This window comes from Paroedura picta, chromosome 1 (assembly GCF_049243985.1).
Source record: "Paroedura picta isolate Pp20150507F chromosome 1, Ppicta_v3.0, whole genome shotgun sequence".
Lineage (NCBI taxonomy): Eukaryota > Metazoa > Chordata > Lepidosauria > Squamata > Gekkonidae > Paroedura > Paroedura picta.
Window position 1 is genome coordinate 22,762,899 of NC_135369.1, and position 14,322 is coordinate 22,777,220.

Consider the following 14,322-nt stretch of genomic DNA (forward strand, 5'->3'; position numbering starts at 1 on the left):
ACCTACTCCCAGCTTGAATAAATCCCTCCCATCTACAATAAATTCGATTTCCATTTTGATTTTGAGCACTTTAAATTTTCCCTCTGCAACATGCACGATTGATCCAGAGTGACCCTACCTTTCCCCCGCAATATCCAGAAGTGGCTATAACCCTCAATATTTGAAAAAATCCCCATCAGCAAGTGTGCAGCTTCCTGCTTTTTGCGAATTAACTCTCTTCTCCACTCATAGCAAAGCAGTCTTCACTGATTGTCCAGTCAGTTCAAAAACTTCCTGGTTCCTGGTTGCAAGGCTTGTTTTAAAGTGTCTTAGCTCCAGAAGCTCTAACTTCCCTCCGCAGAGATTTGCCTCTTGGATTTATTCCCCCCTCCTCTGCTGTCTCCAATCCTCTCCCTCCCACGTGTTCAATAAAAGAGGCTCCTGCTGCACTTGGCTCCCCTCCCAGTTCTGAGCTTTCCCAACCAATCACAAGGGGCTGGAAGAGACCACAGGAGGCCATCCAGTTTAGCCCCTCCCCTTCTGGAGACTTTAAAAACACAACAGGTGCTCATCCAATATCCTCCTAAAAACTTCCAATGAGGGAGATGTGAACCCCGAAGTCAAGCAAAAGGGGCCCTATCATTTGGAGTTAGGATTAGGTGAGGCAAAGAAAGGGAGGGAAACCCTCCTGACCTTAACGTTGACTAATCTAGCGGAATATTTTTATGCCAGTCTCATGCTTATTAGGCAGTGCCACTTTACAGCAAGGAGGGCAGGATGCTGTTTCCATTGGCTACAGAGGAGAGGATGTGCAGTAATGGGTTTAAACTTCAAGTTGATCAGGTTGGACTAGATGGCCTCTATGGACCCTTCCAACTCTTTGATTCTGTGACACTGTACAGTTGGATATGCAGTCTCCCTTCTGAATATATCCCAAATTTGGGGAGCCTTTGTACGCGAATTCCAGAAAGAGAAAGGCTCCCCTCACACAACCCTAAAACCCCACCCCAAAGATCTCTTGCCTGCAAAATCCAGAGAAGAGCGATGACCCGAGGGCAGGGAGGCACCTGCGCGCGCGACAAGGCGCGGCTCCTTCCAGGAACAGGGGTGTGTGGCTCCGCCCCTTACCTGCCCATTCCCGCCTCTCCCGGCCGCTCTGTGGGCGGGGCGCCCGCTTCCAGGAGTGGGCGTGGCCTCAGGCTCTCCGGACTTAGCCGGCCGCGCTGGCGCAGCCGCTCATTCGCAGCCATGGTGCGTGCCTCGCGGAGCTGCCTGTCGGGCGCGTTGCGCGGCTTCGCGCTTTGCCTGCTGCTGCTGTGCCTGCCCGTGTTGGCCGCCGACCGCCGGATGCTGGTCGGGGGGTGGCGCGACCGCTCCGTGTCCGACGGGGACGTGCGGGAGGCGGCCGGGGTCGCCGTCAATCACTTCAACCAAGTCAGCAACAGCCTCTTCTACAGCCGCTCGCAGGAGATCCTCAAGGCGCAGAGCCAAGTACGTTTCCCTTTGGGGGCGCTGCATGGCTTCCTCCTACTCCGCAGCAGCCTGATGCTCTGGAAGGATGGCGCTTAAGGGGGGGGGGGGCAGAACAGCTGTCCCGGAGCAGATCAGCTGCTGGCGGATCTCTCGGGACGCGTGCCGGGTGGGTGGGTCCGCCAGCGGGAGAAGCGTTCTTTGCAGTTGCGCGGTGGGGAAGGGGATGCGCTCTGTGCTTGCTCAGAGGCGCTCTAGCCACACTTCACGCGATCCGAAGGCATGGCAGTGAATGCTGAGCCGCAGCGCCTAGGAAACGCTGGGTGGGTGCGCCTGTGTGTCTGGGGACAGGGGGAGAGGGGTAGGAGACCTGAGCTTGGAGGGATCAGCAAGTAGGGCTGGGTGTTGAGGGGCTGCCCTGCATGTCTGCAGACGAGTTGCTAAAAGATCTCACGGATGAGGAGGGATCTCAGCTCGGTTTACACTTTCAAAAGTGGGGTGCTCAACCCTATGGCCTTTTTTATGTGCCTTCCTTGTATAAGGCAGCTTAATAGCTTTTAGACAGGTGTCTAGTGCTTCTGAAAAATTTCCGGACTCTTGTCTCCTTGCAAAGGCCCTTTGAAGGTAGGCTGGTATGGCCTGATGGCCTGAGTCGCTTGCTTGGTGAGTGGTGAGATTTTAGTTAGAAGAAGAAGAAAAGTTGGTTACCCGGCTTTTCACTGCCTGAAGGGGTTTCAAAGCGGCCTTTCCTTTCCTCTCCCCACAACAGACACCCTGTGAGGCAGGTGGAGCTGACAGTGCTCTGACAGGACTGCTCTGTGAGAACAGCACTATCAGGGGTGTGACTAGCCCAGGGTCACCCAGCTGGCTGCATGTGGAAGAGTGGGGAATCAAGCCCAGTTTACTGGATTAGAAGCCACTACTTCTGAGTTCAAGTTATGCTGTTGTGCTGTTTATCGGGGCTGCTGAGTGTTCAGAGCCAGTGAGTGGCTTGACTGGATGGGTGCTGATAGAGATGGGTAGGCTCCCATTTGCCAAACGCTGAAACTATGAGGAGGGCTAAAGTGTGGGTAGTTTGATTTGGCAGTATGGAGGGGTGATTTTAAGTGGGAAGGTCAGTTTTAGGGATACTCTCAGTGCTGTGGCAAGCCCAAGATCACCCAGCTGGCTGCATGTGGAGAAGGAGCGGGGAATCGAACCCGACTCGCCAGATCAGAAGTCCACACTCCTGACCACTACACCAAGCTGGCTCTAGTCTGGAAAAAGGTGGATGAGATATACATAGCAAGCCACACTGCATTTCAGGAACAATTTGTGTAGTGTGTTCAGAGAGTTCAAAGTGCTTTGCTTAGGCTAGGATTGCCAACTCCTTACCCACCTCTGCTCTTGTGCCATAACAACTAGTTGGCCAGCAGTCCTTAGCAAGCAAGACGGGCGTTAAAAGACAGTGTTGGCAGTAAGTTGTAAAAGTCTTCATAAAAACGAAGCTTCAGTATGCATTTGCAGGGCGCCCTTGTTGCCTGCCTCTCAGTCAATAATGGGGTATTTCATGCCTTGTGCTGCTCTGTAAAACACCAAATGCTATAAAAGCAAGCCTGTTGAAGAATAATGTTGTTTCCCCAGGTGGTAGAAGGAATAAGGTACAGTCTGAAGATTTTGCTGGTGAGCACACGGTGTGACAAAAGAAGCAAGCAAGGACTGACGCATTTGGACCTGGGACGATGTGAGCTGCCCCCAAGGACGGAACAGCAGGTGAGAAGGCAGAGATTGGACGGGACCAGGGGTTTGGATCTGCTGTGTGATGCTCAGATAGGGCGAGACACCACTAGTCTTGTAACCTGCTTGGAAAGGATTTAAAATGCTATGGTTCTCCTTTTCTTCCATGTATTAGGGTCTGAGCAAATGTGCGATTTTTTGCCAATGCTAAAAACACTTTGTTAGAAATCCCTATCCCTTGCAGTCCTCAGGGTTTCTTGGCTAGAACTTGAGTTATTAATACAATTTTTAATTGGGTTAACTTTGTGGTGTGTTTTGTATCAAATGCGGGTGGTCTAGAATTATGGCCTTTGTACTGTGATCTAGGTTTATTATGGCTTTCTAACTGGTTTTGTGTCTCCACTAGCAATGCACCCTTGTCTGAGTTAATGGGCAGCAAAGGGCTGTTTATAATGCCCGCCTGTGTGATGGCAAATGAGAAGGCCTTGGGGAATTTAATTACTCAGTTTGTCCCCTTCTTTCTTCCCAATGGGGACCCAAACTGGTTTACACCATTCTACTGTCCTCCAATTTATCCTTGCGACAACCCTGTGGGAAAGGCTAAGTTGAAAGAGTGGCTGTTCTTAGGTCATCCAGCACAAGTATGGCTTCAAACCCAGGTCTTCCAAATGCTGATCCAAAAGTCTTAGCCAAACCTCTACTGGCTCATAGACACAGCCAGCCTTCTGTCTTTAGTGTGAAAGAGAGCAGTTTTCCAGTGCCATCCAGCTAAATTTAGATATGATGGCTGAGAACCTAGCTTTCCCCATGGTCAAAACCACCCGAATGCAGAAGGTTCTTAGTTTCCTGCCTAAAGCAAGAAGTGTTTAGCTGTGGTAGCCACTGAATAGCTATCAAAAAAGAAGACAGGGTAAACATCGTATCCTTGGTGTGTGATGCTCACTCAACAGGTCCTTCCTGTTGTTACTGATGAATCATCAGAGTGGAGTTTAAGTAGCAGGTTCTCTTGTCGAAACCAGTACCCTGTTGGTTGCATCACTGTCTTGGTGCATTCCTCCCAATCATTAAAATGGGCTACATCACTTCATGGTTTTGAGATGATGTTGGCATGCGTGGAGATGCTGCCTGGCATTTATGTCTGGGATTGCTCATGCGCGCATGAAAGGTCACCCCTTGATGCTTCCAAAATCTGGCAGCTTCAGTACACATGACCCATCCCCAAGAATCCCTGGTATCCCATTCAGTTAGAGTCAGAAGTCAGTGTTACGACTGGTGGCAGGTTATTGGCTCACTAACAGCTGTCAATTATTGCAGAATAGGGCGGGTTATCGAGGGGTGATATAGATAAGGCTTGAGTTCCTTTTTGCTGCATCTCGCTTTATTGTTTAATTAATTGCATGTAGTGTTATTTATGGGTTTTATTGTATGGGTTTCTATTGGGGTTTTATGTGTTGTGACTCACCTTGAGCCTTCGGGGAGAGGTGAGAAATAAATCCAAATATTATAATAGTAATAATAATAATAATAATCTAAGAATGCTATTGGCTGCTTTTCCTTTTATTTCTGCCTAAGGTAATTTGTGGGTAGGACCACAAGGGCCATCATGACAACCGTCTCCCCAGCATCCCTGTTTGTTACCAAGGGCAAGGATGAGGGTTGCTTTATCTCCTGAGCCAAGCTTGCCTGCTGTGTAAGCATCTCAAACAGGAATCCAAACTCTCCTTTCTGGCCAAAGTTCTTGTCTAGAAATGCTAGGGACAGAGTCACCATTAGTGGGTGGTGCAGGGTAGGGTCACCAGCTCCAGGTTAGGGAACCCCTTGATATTATTATTAATATTATTTTTTATTTTATTGCCCACCACTCCCATACAATGGCTCATGGTGGGTTACAAAGTCCTCATTAAAAATCCCATTAAAAGGCCAGACTGATGGAATATAAACACAGCAACAGGCGATAAATAAAACAAGCCCCACACCCAAGACTGATACCCATTTCTGGAGGCTGGAGAGGCCTCAGGGACCTCAGTGGGGAACAAGGCCATGGAGTCCACCCTCCAAAGCACCCATTTTCTCCAGAAGATCTGATCACTGTATTCTGGAGATAAACTGTAATTCTGGATCCCACCTGGACTTAAGGCATGCCCGTCTTAAAAATTGCAATAATTCACTACAGCTGTTCAAAAACACGCTGCACCATTCCACATGTGCTTTGTAAATAGCACAACCTTTTGAAGGCTCTGCTGAAGATTGCTATGAGCCACCAAGATTTCAGTAAAGAAATAAGGGAACTGGGGAGGGCTGTCACAATCCTCCCACTCTTCCCCAAGAAAACCTCCAGTTTGCAAACTCTTGGACGGGGCAGGATGTTTCCCAACCATTTCCATTCTAGCATTTTTTTTGTTTCTTTCAACGGGCAACCGAAGAGAAAAAAACTTGCCCATGAAGCATGGCTCATATAGGAGCAGGGTTGCATAGTTAGATCTGCACATGGCCAGATTTTATTGTGTTTTCAGCTGTTGTGTAGATACTGGGGCGTGCTGTGTTAATACTTCAAGTATTTGGGAGTGAAGTGTGTGTGTATGCGTGGGGGGGGGGTTAACCCTTAATATCAAATAGGATAGGGACCAAGGCTCGGTGGTAGAGTATCTGCTTTGCATGCCGAAGAAGAGTTGGGTTTTATACCCTGCTTTTCACTACCAGAAGGAGTCTAGCAGCAGCTTACAATCACCTACCTTCCTCTCCCCACAATGGGCACCCTGGGAGGTTGGTGGGGCTGAGAGAGTTCTGACATTTAAAAGCAGCAGGCAATGTGGATGGCCTCCACCTAAGAAATACTTCTAAAAAGTCTGATCTAAAACATTATTAACGAGTGCAGCACCAAGGAATTAAAGCAACATTAGAAAAGCCACAGCCTACAAAATTAATTTCAATAGGGAGAAGTGTAAAGTATTGTATTGGGTTAATAAAACTGATGTATAAATATGAGATGGGGAGTACCTGGCTTGGTAGTTGTACATGTGAAAGGGCCTTAGGAGTTCTGGTGGGCAATCAGCTGAATATGAGCCATCAGTATGGCCGCTAAGAAGGCTATAGTGATATTAAAGTACATTGCTAGGAGCATAGAATCTAGAGGAAGGGAAATTAGCACACCACACTATTCTGTATTGGTTAGACTTCATTTGGAATATTGTGTCCAGTTCTGAGTACTGCAGTTCAGGAAGAATATTATTACATTGGAATTAGAATGGTTGAGGGGTTAGAATCCATGTCTTACAAGGAGAGGTTGAGAGAGTTGGGTATGTGTACTGTGGAGAAGCGGTGATAGTATGGCTTTTTTAATTACGTAAAAGGTAGATATGTTTAAGGGGGGGGGGCAACTTGTTTCCTGCAGCTTTAGAGACAAGGACTAGGAGCAGTGGGTTCAAATTATGGGAAAGGAGGTTCCACTTAAATATTAGAAAGCATTTTCTGTCCGTGAGAGCTGTCCGTAGATGGAATATGCTTCCTCAGAAGGTGGTGGAATCTCGCTCATTGGAAGTTTTTAGGAGGAGATTGGATGAGCATCTGTCAGGAGTGTGTGATTTAAGCCAGTGGTCCCCAACCTGCGGGCCGCGGCCCGGTTCCGGGCTGCAAAGGCCATGGCGCTGGGCCGCGGCTCCCTCTCCCCGCCCCCCCCCCGCAGTAAAAAACTTCCCAGGCTGCAAGCTTGTGGCCCGGGAAGCTTCTTACTGCGGGAGGGCGGGGAGAGGGAATGAGGGCCGGGCCGCGCAGGTGCGGCCCGATCTGTGGGCGCGGCCCGCGGGTACGGCCCGATGCACGGGCGCGGCCCGATGCGTGGTCGTGGCCCGTGCGGGCGCGGCCCGATGCCCTACCGGTCCCCAGCCTCATAAAGGTTGGGGACCACTGATTTAAGCCTCTGAGAAACTGGGGAGCTGGACTGGATGGCCTTCTATGATCTCTTCCACCTCTGTGCAAAGGAAAACCACACTGCTGTTAGCAGGTATTTATTAATGTAGGGCAAGCAGGATAGCTGTAGGAGGAAGAATTCCAAAATTAGTCATCCAACAGAAGTTGAGAGGGCGGGGGCAGTTTTCCCCCCAAACACAGACCTCTGAGGAAAACAGAGTGATAGTACTGTTGGGGCAGTTTGCAGCCAACAAACATGAGTCTTATGGCCCTTGAGACTAATGCATTTGTATTCTAGCACGGACTGTTGTGGTCTAGAGCTTGTTGCTTCACAGGGGAGTGGCTGTGGTTTGAAGGCAGAGTATTTGCTTTGGATGCAGAAGGTTTCAGTTAAAGGAATCACACAGTAAGAGCTGCTGCGAGACAATATTGACCTTGAGAGGTGGAGGGTCTGCCTTGGTATAAAGTAAGTCCGATAGCGCCTTTAAGACCAACAAAGATTTATTCAAGGCATGAGCTTCCGAGTGCATGCACAGAGTGCATGCACTCGGAAGCTCACGCCTTGAATAAATCTTTGTTGGTCTTAAAGGCGCTATTGGACTCAATTTTTGTTGAGCTACTTCAGACCAACATGGCTACACACTTGAATCTATTGGTACAAAGTAGTTTCAGATGTCCAGATTCTCAGATTAGTCCTTGATGACGCTGTGGCTGTTGCTAAGTCACCCCTCCTTCGTAAGCAGAGCAGGGAGGCTTTCTAATGCTTCCGGATTTCGGGGTCATTTTGCCCAGGTGGATTTGTAGCACTCCTGTTTACTTAAAATGCCCGCCTTTGTGTACAGACTTGACGAAATGTTACGGCTTAATGTAAGCTGCTTTGAGTCCCCTGGATTAGGAGAAAAGCAGGATTTGTAAATAAGTACAAATTGAACGTTGAGGCTTGGCAGGGTGAAGTTTTCCTCTTTATCCCTGCTGTTTCAAAGCAGTTTTGTGTTGCTTCACTGGCTGGCCTGTCTAAAGGGATCTTCTGCTGGGGGAGGGGCTTTAAATATTGCCTTTCTCCTCATCGTCAATTATGCGATTATAAAATAATTGTCATGAAGAGAAATAAGCTCTCCCCTGGAATAATCAAGAAAGAATTACAGGCAATGGCTTTAAATATTGGTGCAGCTGTGGAATTGAATGAGGTATTTTAGAAGATTTTAAGTGGTTTGATTAATTATTGTAAATTATTTTAATGCTGTTCAGTGCTATTTGTATCCAATTTTTATGTTGTTAACTGCCCTGAATTGGCTTGCTGGAAGGGGCGGTCAGATAAATCTAAGTCATTAATAATAAATAAATAAGATTCACTGGAAACAGAAAAGTAGAAAGGAAATGACTTATTCCCCTCCTCTCCTGAAAAAGGAACTAATTAAGGAGTTGTTCAGGAATGTCCCACAAACGGAGTCATTCAGGAATGCTCAACAAGTGAACAGGGAAGATTCAACTGAAGCATGACAAAGGAATTACCACAGCCTCTGATTATACAATGCTGCTGAGGGATTTGTTTCTGCCACCACCTTAGATAGCTTTAAAAGCAGATTAACTAGATACATTGAGAGTTTTAAGTAATGATCCGGTTCAAGGTTTGGGTTTTAACCTTTAAGGCCTTTCACGATCTGGGCCCCGTGTATCAGAGGAACCACCCCTCTGAATACATGCCCCAGAGAGCACTACGATTTAGTGATTCCAGCCAGTTAGGGATCCCTGGCCCCAAATAAATACATCTGGCCTCAACCAGAGCCCTGGCTCCTGCCTGGTGGAATGAGCTCCCCAGGGAGATCAGGGCCTGGACTGAACTTGCCAAGTCCCTGCATGGTGGAGCAGGTTGAGGCCAGCCAAGAAGTTATACCATCTATATACTTCCCTCCCCTCCTTCCTTCCCTCCCCTACCTAATCTTTAACCGCTCCTGCGGAGCGGATTAAATAAAGGAGTAAGGGCTAAAGAGGAGGAGATAGGGCAGGCTCTGTCCGGGATAAAAACTCGGAGGGCCCAATCAGGAGCCGCGAAGCGGCTCCTGATTGGGCCCTCTGAGTGTCACTCGAGGGCCAAGCAGCCAATGGGGAGCTGCACAAAGCGCGGCTCCCCATTGGCTGGTTGGCCCAGCCTTGCCTGGGCCGGCCAGGGAGTCAGAGGAAGACGCCTTCTCCGGCTGTAAGTCCCCCGGCCGGCTTCCCCTCACCCAGTGAGCCTTCTGCCGGGCCCTGGGGCAGACTCCATGTTTAGAGGCAGTTTATCTCTGAATGGCAGTTGACGGAGACACCCTGGAGCATCTGACTACTGTGGGGATTAGAACACTGGACTAGAAGAACCTCCATCTGACCTGGGAGGGCTCTAAATATGTTCTTAAATAGAGCAGCTGAGGAACAAGATTTGAAGGAAGAAATGGGACTTCTGCTGAACTGGATTTATTCAAGTAAACATAATGGATGGACAGGCCAAGGGAAACAGAGCACTGGCTCATGGCTGCCCCTTATGAGTCCGTCCAGCTGATCCCTGAAATCATAGTAGCCAGCCAGGCTGTGTGTGAGAGCCGCCTTTCTTGCTGGCACACATGGAGCTTAGCAAAGGGGGCAAATAGGCGGGCAAGCATTGAGGTAAAGGAGACCACCTCAGAAAGCAGCCCAGTGTCGAGGGTGGGGACGGGTGATGGAGCAGCAGAGTCCTGCTCTGGCTCTCTTCCCGCCATTTCCTGTAGGAGTGTCTGTGATGTCACTTCTGGTGACATGTGACTTCTGGGGCATGGCTGAGAGGTGTGGCCTGCTGACATCACTTCCAGGGTTTCTCAAAGGCTGAAGAAAGTTTCAGGGTTTCCTCAATGGTAAAAAGGTTGAGAAAGGCTGGTTTACAACATCATTTGCCCCTCCTCTTTTTCATCCTCACCATTTCCCTGTGAGGTTGGTTGGGCTGACAGAGAAGAGATTGTTCCAAAGTTACTCTGAGAGAATTAATGGTTGAATGGGGATTTGAAACAGTCTACCAAATTCCGTCCTGGCACTCTAACCACTATACTTCACTTCTACCTAGCCTTGACCAGGGCCAATTCTGCACATGTTGGATAATGCACTTTCAATGCACTTTGAAAGCAGATTTTCCTGTTCTGCACAGGAAAATTCAGCTGTAAAAGCACATTGAAAGTGCATTATCCAATGTGTGCGGAATAAGCCCAGGCTGGCCCAGGCTAGCCAACTTTCACAAGCTAAGCAGAGTCGGCCCTGGTGAGTTCTGCCACCTCTGAATCTTTTTTTGAAAACCCCTTGAGGCATTGCTTGAGTCTGCTGTAGTGTGAAGCAAATAAATAACCTAGCCTTTGACCGATTAAGAAAACCCTGTCATTTTCAAAATTATAGCTTCTCTAATTGTTTTAACATGTTTTAAAACAACACCGTTGCTGTTGACCATATTGCCTTGGAATGAGTTCTTTTTTTTTGATGCCTGCTGGTATTCATTTGTTTAAATTGGGCTGTGTTTTGTTTATTTTATGGTCTTGTAACGGGCTTGGGCTTCCAATAGCCTTGCGTGAGAGGTCATGGTGGCCCTAGGGACAGGAAGGGCAGTGTGTTGGCAGGAGCAGAGGCTGGGATTGCTTGGGCACCGCTCAATAGGAGTTGGAAGTGGGCCAAAAAATCCGACAACGTCATTGGAGATTGGGAAGTAGACTGAGTCAAGGGATAAAAGCCTAGCAGTGGGAGTATGTGAGAAATGGCCAAGCTGAGGAGGGAACCCCAGAAGCAGAATAGGGCTATCTATATGTTCAATAGGAAAGTGACCTGCTTACATTGGGGTGGGAGGTGGGGCTCAGGAAGTCCCCAAAAATAAGATTGAGGTTTGGATGCCTCATGGATTTGAAATACCTGTTTATTTTTTAAAATACGTGCAATGCTTCTCAAAATTTGTTCTGGACAATCTCCTGAAAAGGATACATAAAAGCATTAGTTTAGCTAAATCTTTGATGAGGGGTCTTGTGTTAACAAACGTACACACCTGTCTTCCCACTCAACACAAAGTGAGGGAATATTTTCTGCCTCAAACAATGCCAATCATGCTTCTCTTTCTTCCATTTCCCAGAGACAGACGTGCAAATTCTACGTATGGAGCCGTCCTTGGCTGAACGACACACACGTGACGGAAATGATCTGCGGACAGGCGCGTTCCTGAATCTCATGTCTGGAAGCCAGCGAGAACTGCAGCTTTTCTGCAACTATTACAAAATACACTCAAGCCAATCAGATTCTTCTTAACTAGGCCATGTGGCCTGCTCTCCTTAACTGCCTCCAGGATTCGCCAGGCACAGTGGACCAACGGGAGTCCGGGAGTCTTGCCTGTGAAATGGATCACCTGGAAACTCAGTCAGACTGTGACAATGATGAAACGGCTTACTTTCTCCACCCCTCCCCTTGTATATTTGCTGACATCTTTTGAATTTGGAATAAAATTTATGTCTTCCTGTTTCTGTTGCTCACAACAAAATAACCCCGTGCTTTTTGTATATTGTTTGTTTGCAGAGTATTAATTTGAGAAAGAAGTAACAACCCCCTGTCCCTAATTTTGGATCTGGAGTGAGAAAGCAGGCCTCTGTTCAGAGAGAGTTTGTCTTTGAGTTGTAGAAATCTTTTGGCAATTATTGATTTGGAGGGAAAGACTGAGTTTTGAATAATTTTAAAAATGTATTCATAGTAGCATACTGCTGGAAGGGATCTCAAGGGTCATCTAGTCCAATCCCCTGTAGAACACAAGGAATTCACAACTATCTTCCTGCCATCAGTTAAACTAGTCTACAATGACATTGTATCTGAGGAAGTGTGAGTGCTCATGAAAGCTCATACTTTGAATAAAACTTTGTTCGTCTTAAAAGTGCCACTGGACTCTAAATTTGTTGTGCTGCTTCAGACCAACACGGCTACCCATTTGAATCTAAGATACAATGGCAGCTTTTCTGTCTTTGAACTCCCAAAATGTTCAGCCAATAGCATTCAGTTCAGTAGACCTGTGGACGAAGCATAATTTATAGCAGCAAAAAGAAAATGGCAAAGGGCGATGAGTTGGTTTCTATGCCCCACTTTTCACTACCTGAAGGAGTATCAAAGCAGCTTAAAATCATCTTCCCTGGGACTTCGCTGGTGGTCTCCCATCCCAACCTTCCTTAGCTTCCAGAAGAATATAACTTCAGAAGATGGGCTGGATAGGATCGAATTCCTGCTGAGTTTCTCTTCTTCCCAGGCTCTACCCCGAATCTCCAGGCATTTCTTAACTCAGGTTTGGCAACCCTTCCCTAAAAGTCTCCACCTTTGGAAAGCTGGAAAAGCCTTCTGCTTGCTCCTGCCTTTCTCCTGCTCATTCTCTTTCACAGGAGGTAAACGTGGAAGATTGGCAGCAGGCAAATGTTCCCATCTTCAAGAAAGGGAAAAAGGAGGATCCAGGTAACTACCAACCTGTCAGCTTAATATTTATAGCTGGCAAATTTTTATAACAAATCATTAAACAGTTGGTCCTTGAGTAGGAGAAGAAGAAGAGTTGGTTCTTATATGCCGCTTTCCCCTACTCGGAGTCTCAAACTGGCTTACAGTCGCCTTCCCTTTCCTCTCCCCACAATAGACACCCTGTGAGGTGGGTGAGCGAGCCCTGATATCACTGCTCGGTCAGAATAGCTTTATCAGTGCCATGGCGAGCCCAAGGTCACCCAGCTGGTTGCGCAGAATCGAACCTGGCATGCTAGATTAGAAGTCCGCACTCCTAACCACTACACCAAACTGGCTCTCTTAGCTACGCTAAGAGTCAGCATGGCTTTCTCAAGAACAAGTCATGTCAGACGAGCCCTATCTCTTTTTTTGGGAGAAAGTTACTACCTTGCTAGATCAAGGGCATGTTGTGGACATAGTTTACCTTGATTTCAGTAAGGCTTGTGATAATTTTCCACATGAAATTCTTATTGACAAGTTGGTAAAATGCAGTATTGAACCTATTACTGTTCAATGGATTGAGAACTGGTTGACAGATCGCACCCAAAGGGTGCTTGTGAATGGTTCATCATCTTCTTGGAGAGGAGTGACCAGTGGAGTACCCCAGGGATCTATCCTGGGCCTTGTGGTGTTCAACATATTTATAAATGATTTGGATTAGATGAAGGAATAGAGTGGTGCTTCTTAAATTTGCTGATGGCATTAAACTGGGAAGGGTAGCAAACGCAGCAGAAGACAGAATCAGAATACAGAATGGTCTTGACAACCTAGAAAACTGGGCTAAAATGAACAAAATGAATTTCAATAGTGATAAATGTAAAGTTCTTCGTTTAGGTAGGATCTGGGGCTCTTAGTAGACCAGACACTGAACATGAGTCAGTAGCTAAAATGGCAAATGGGATATTTGGCTGTATTAAAAATATATATAGTGTCCGGATCATGTGAGGTGATATTAGCACTTTGCTCTAGTAAGACCTCACTTGGAGTACTGTGTTCAGTTTTGGGCACCACAAATGAAGAAAGATGTAGAGAAACTTGAGTGTGTCCAGAGGAGGGATATGGAGATGGTGAGCGGTTTGGAGACCAAGTCATATGAGGGGAAAGATGAGGGAGCTTGGTCTGTTTAGCCTGCAGAGAAGATTACTAAGTGGTGATGTGATTACCATCTTCAAATACTTGAAGGGCTGACTTATAGAAGATGGAGCAAGGTTGTTTTCTGTTGCCCCAGAAGGTTGGACCACAACCAATGGGTTGAAATTCATTCAAAAGAATTTGCAGCTAAGCAGAAGTTCCTGACAGAGCAGTCCCTCAGTGGAATAGGCCTCCTCAGGAGGTGGTAAGTTCTCCTTTGGAAGTTTTATTCATCGGGCAGAAATGTTGATTTTATGAACTTAGACAGATTGTGAGTAGGTAGGCAGGAAGGGATGTGCCAGTGTTTCTCTCTTGCGGCCCTTCCTTGCATACCCAGGAATTGTTAATGGCCACTGTAGGTAGGCAGGTGAATTTATTCCAGGCTAGATTCTGGAGATTTCTGGTGGTGGAGGGGATCACTTGGGCATGAAATTGGGGTCACTGTGGGTAGGCAGGTAGTTGTGAGTTCCTGCATTGTGCAGGAGATTGGACTAGATGCCCCTGGAGGTCCCTTCCGACTCTATGATCTAATCCAGCATCTTCTCACACAGTTCCTCTCAAGGGCCAACAACACAGCATAGACACTGTGGGCTTCCCTTATGTTGCTTCTTGGTACTG

At 47.3% G+C, this 14,322-nt stretch overlaps 1 protein-coding gene across 1 annotated transcript; it reads left to right on the forward strand.

The window, feature by feature from the left end:
• The first annotated feature begins 1,187 nt into the window (after window positions 1-1,187).
• Window positions 1,188-11,968, forward strand: LOC143832546 (cystatin-like). Its single transcript, XM_077327116.1, has 3 exons — window positions 1,188-1,470; window positions 3,073-3,201; window positions 11,183-11,968. The coding sequence occupies exons 1-3, from the start codon at window positions 1,228-1,230 to the stop codon at window positions 11,270-11,272; spliced, it is 462 nt and encodes a 153-aa protein (XP_077183231.1). The 5' UTR covers window positions 1,188-1,227; the 3' UTR covers window positions 11,273-11,968.
• The last annotated feature ends 2,354 nt before the right edge of the window (window positions 11,969-14,322 follow it).

Bases quoted from the DNA above. Each gene is read 5' to 3' on its own strand.
- LOC143832546 (XM_077327116.1), top strand. From the start codon at position 1,228: ATGGTGCGTGCCTCGCGGAGCTGCCTGTCGGGCGCGTTGCGCGGCTTC. The intron at 1,471-3,072 runs GTACGTTTCCCT...TTGTTTCCCCAG, and splicing joins TCCTCAAGGCGCAGAGCCAA to GTGGTAGAAGGAATAAGGTA. The intron at 3,202-11,182 runs GTGAGAAGGCAG...TCCATTTCCCAG, and splicing joins CCCCAAGGACGGAACAGCAG to AGACAGACGTGCAAATTCTA.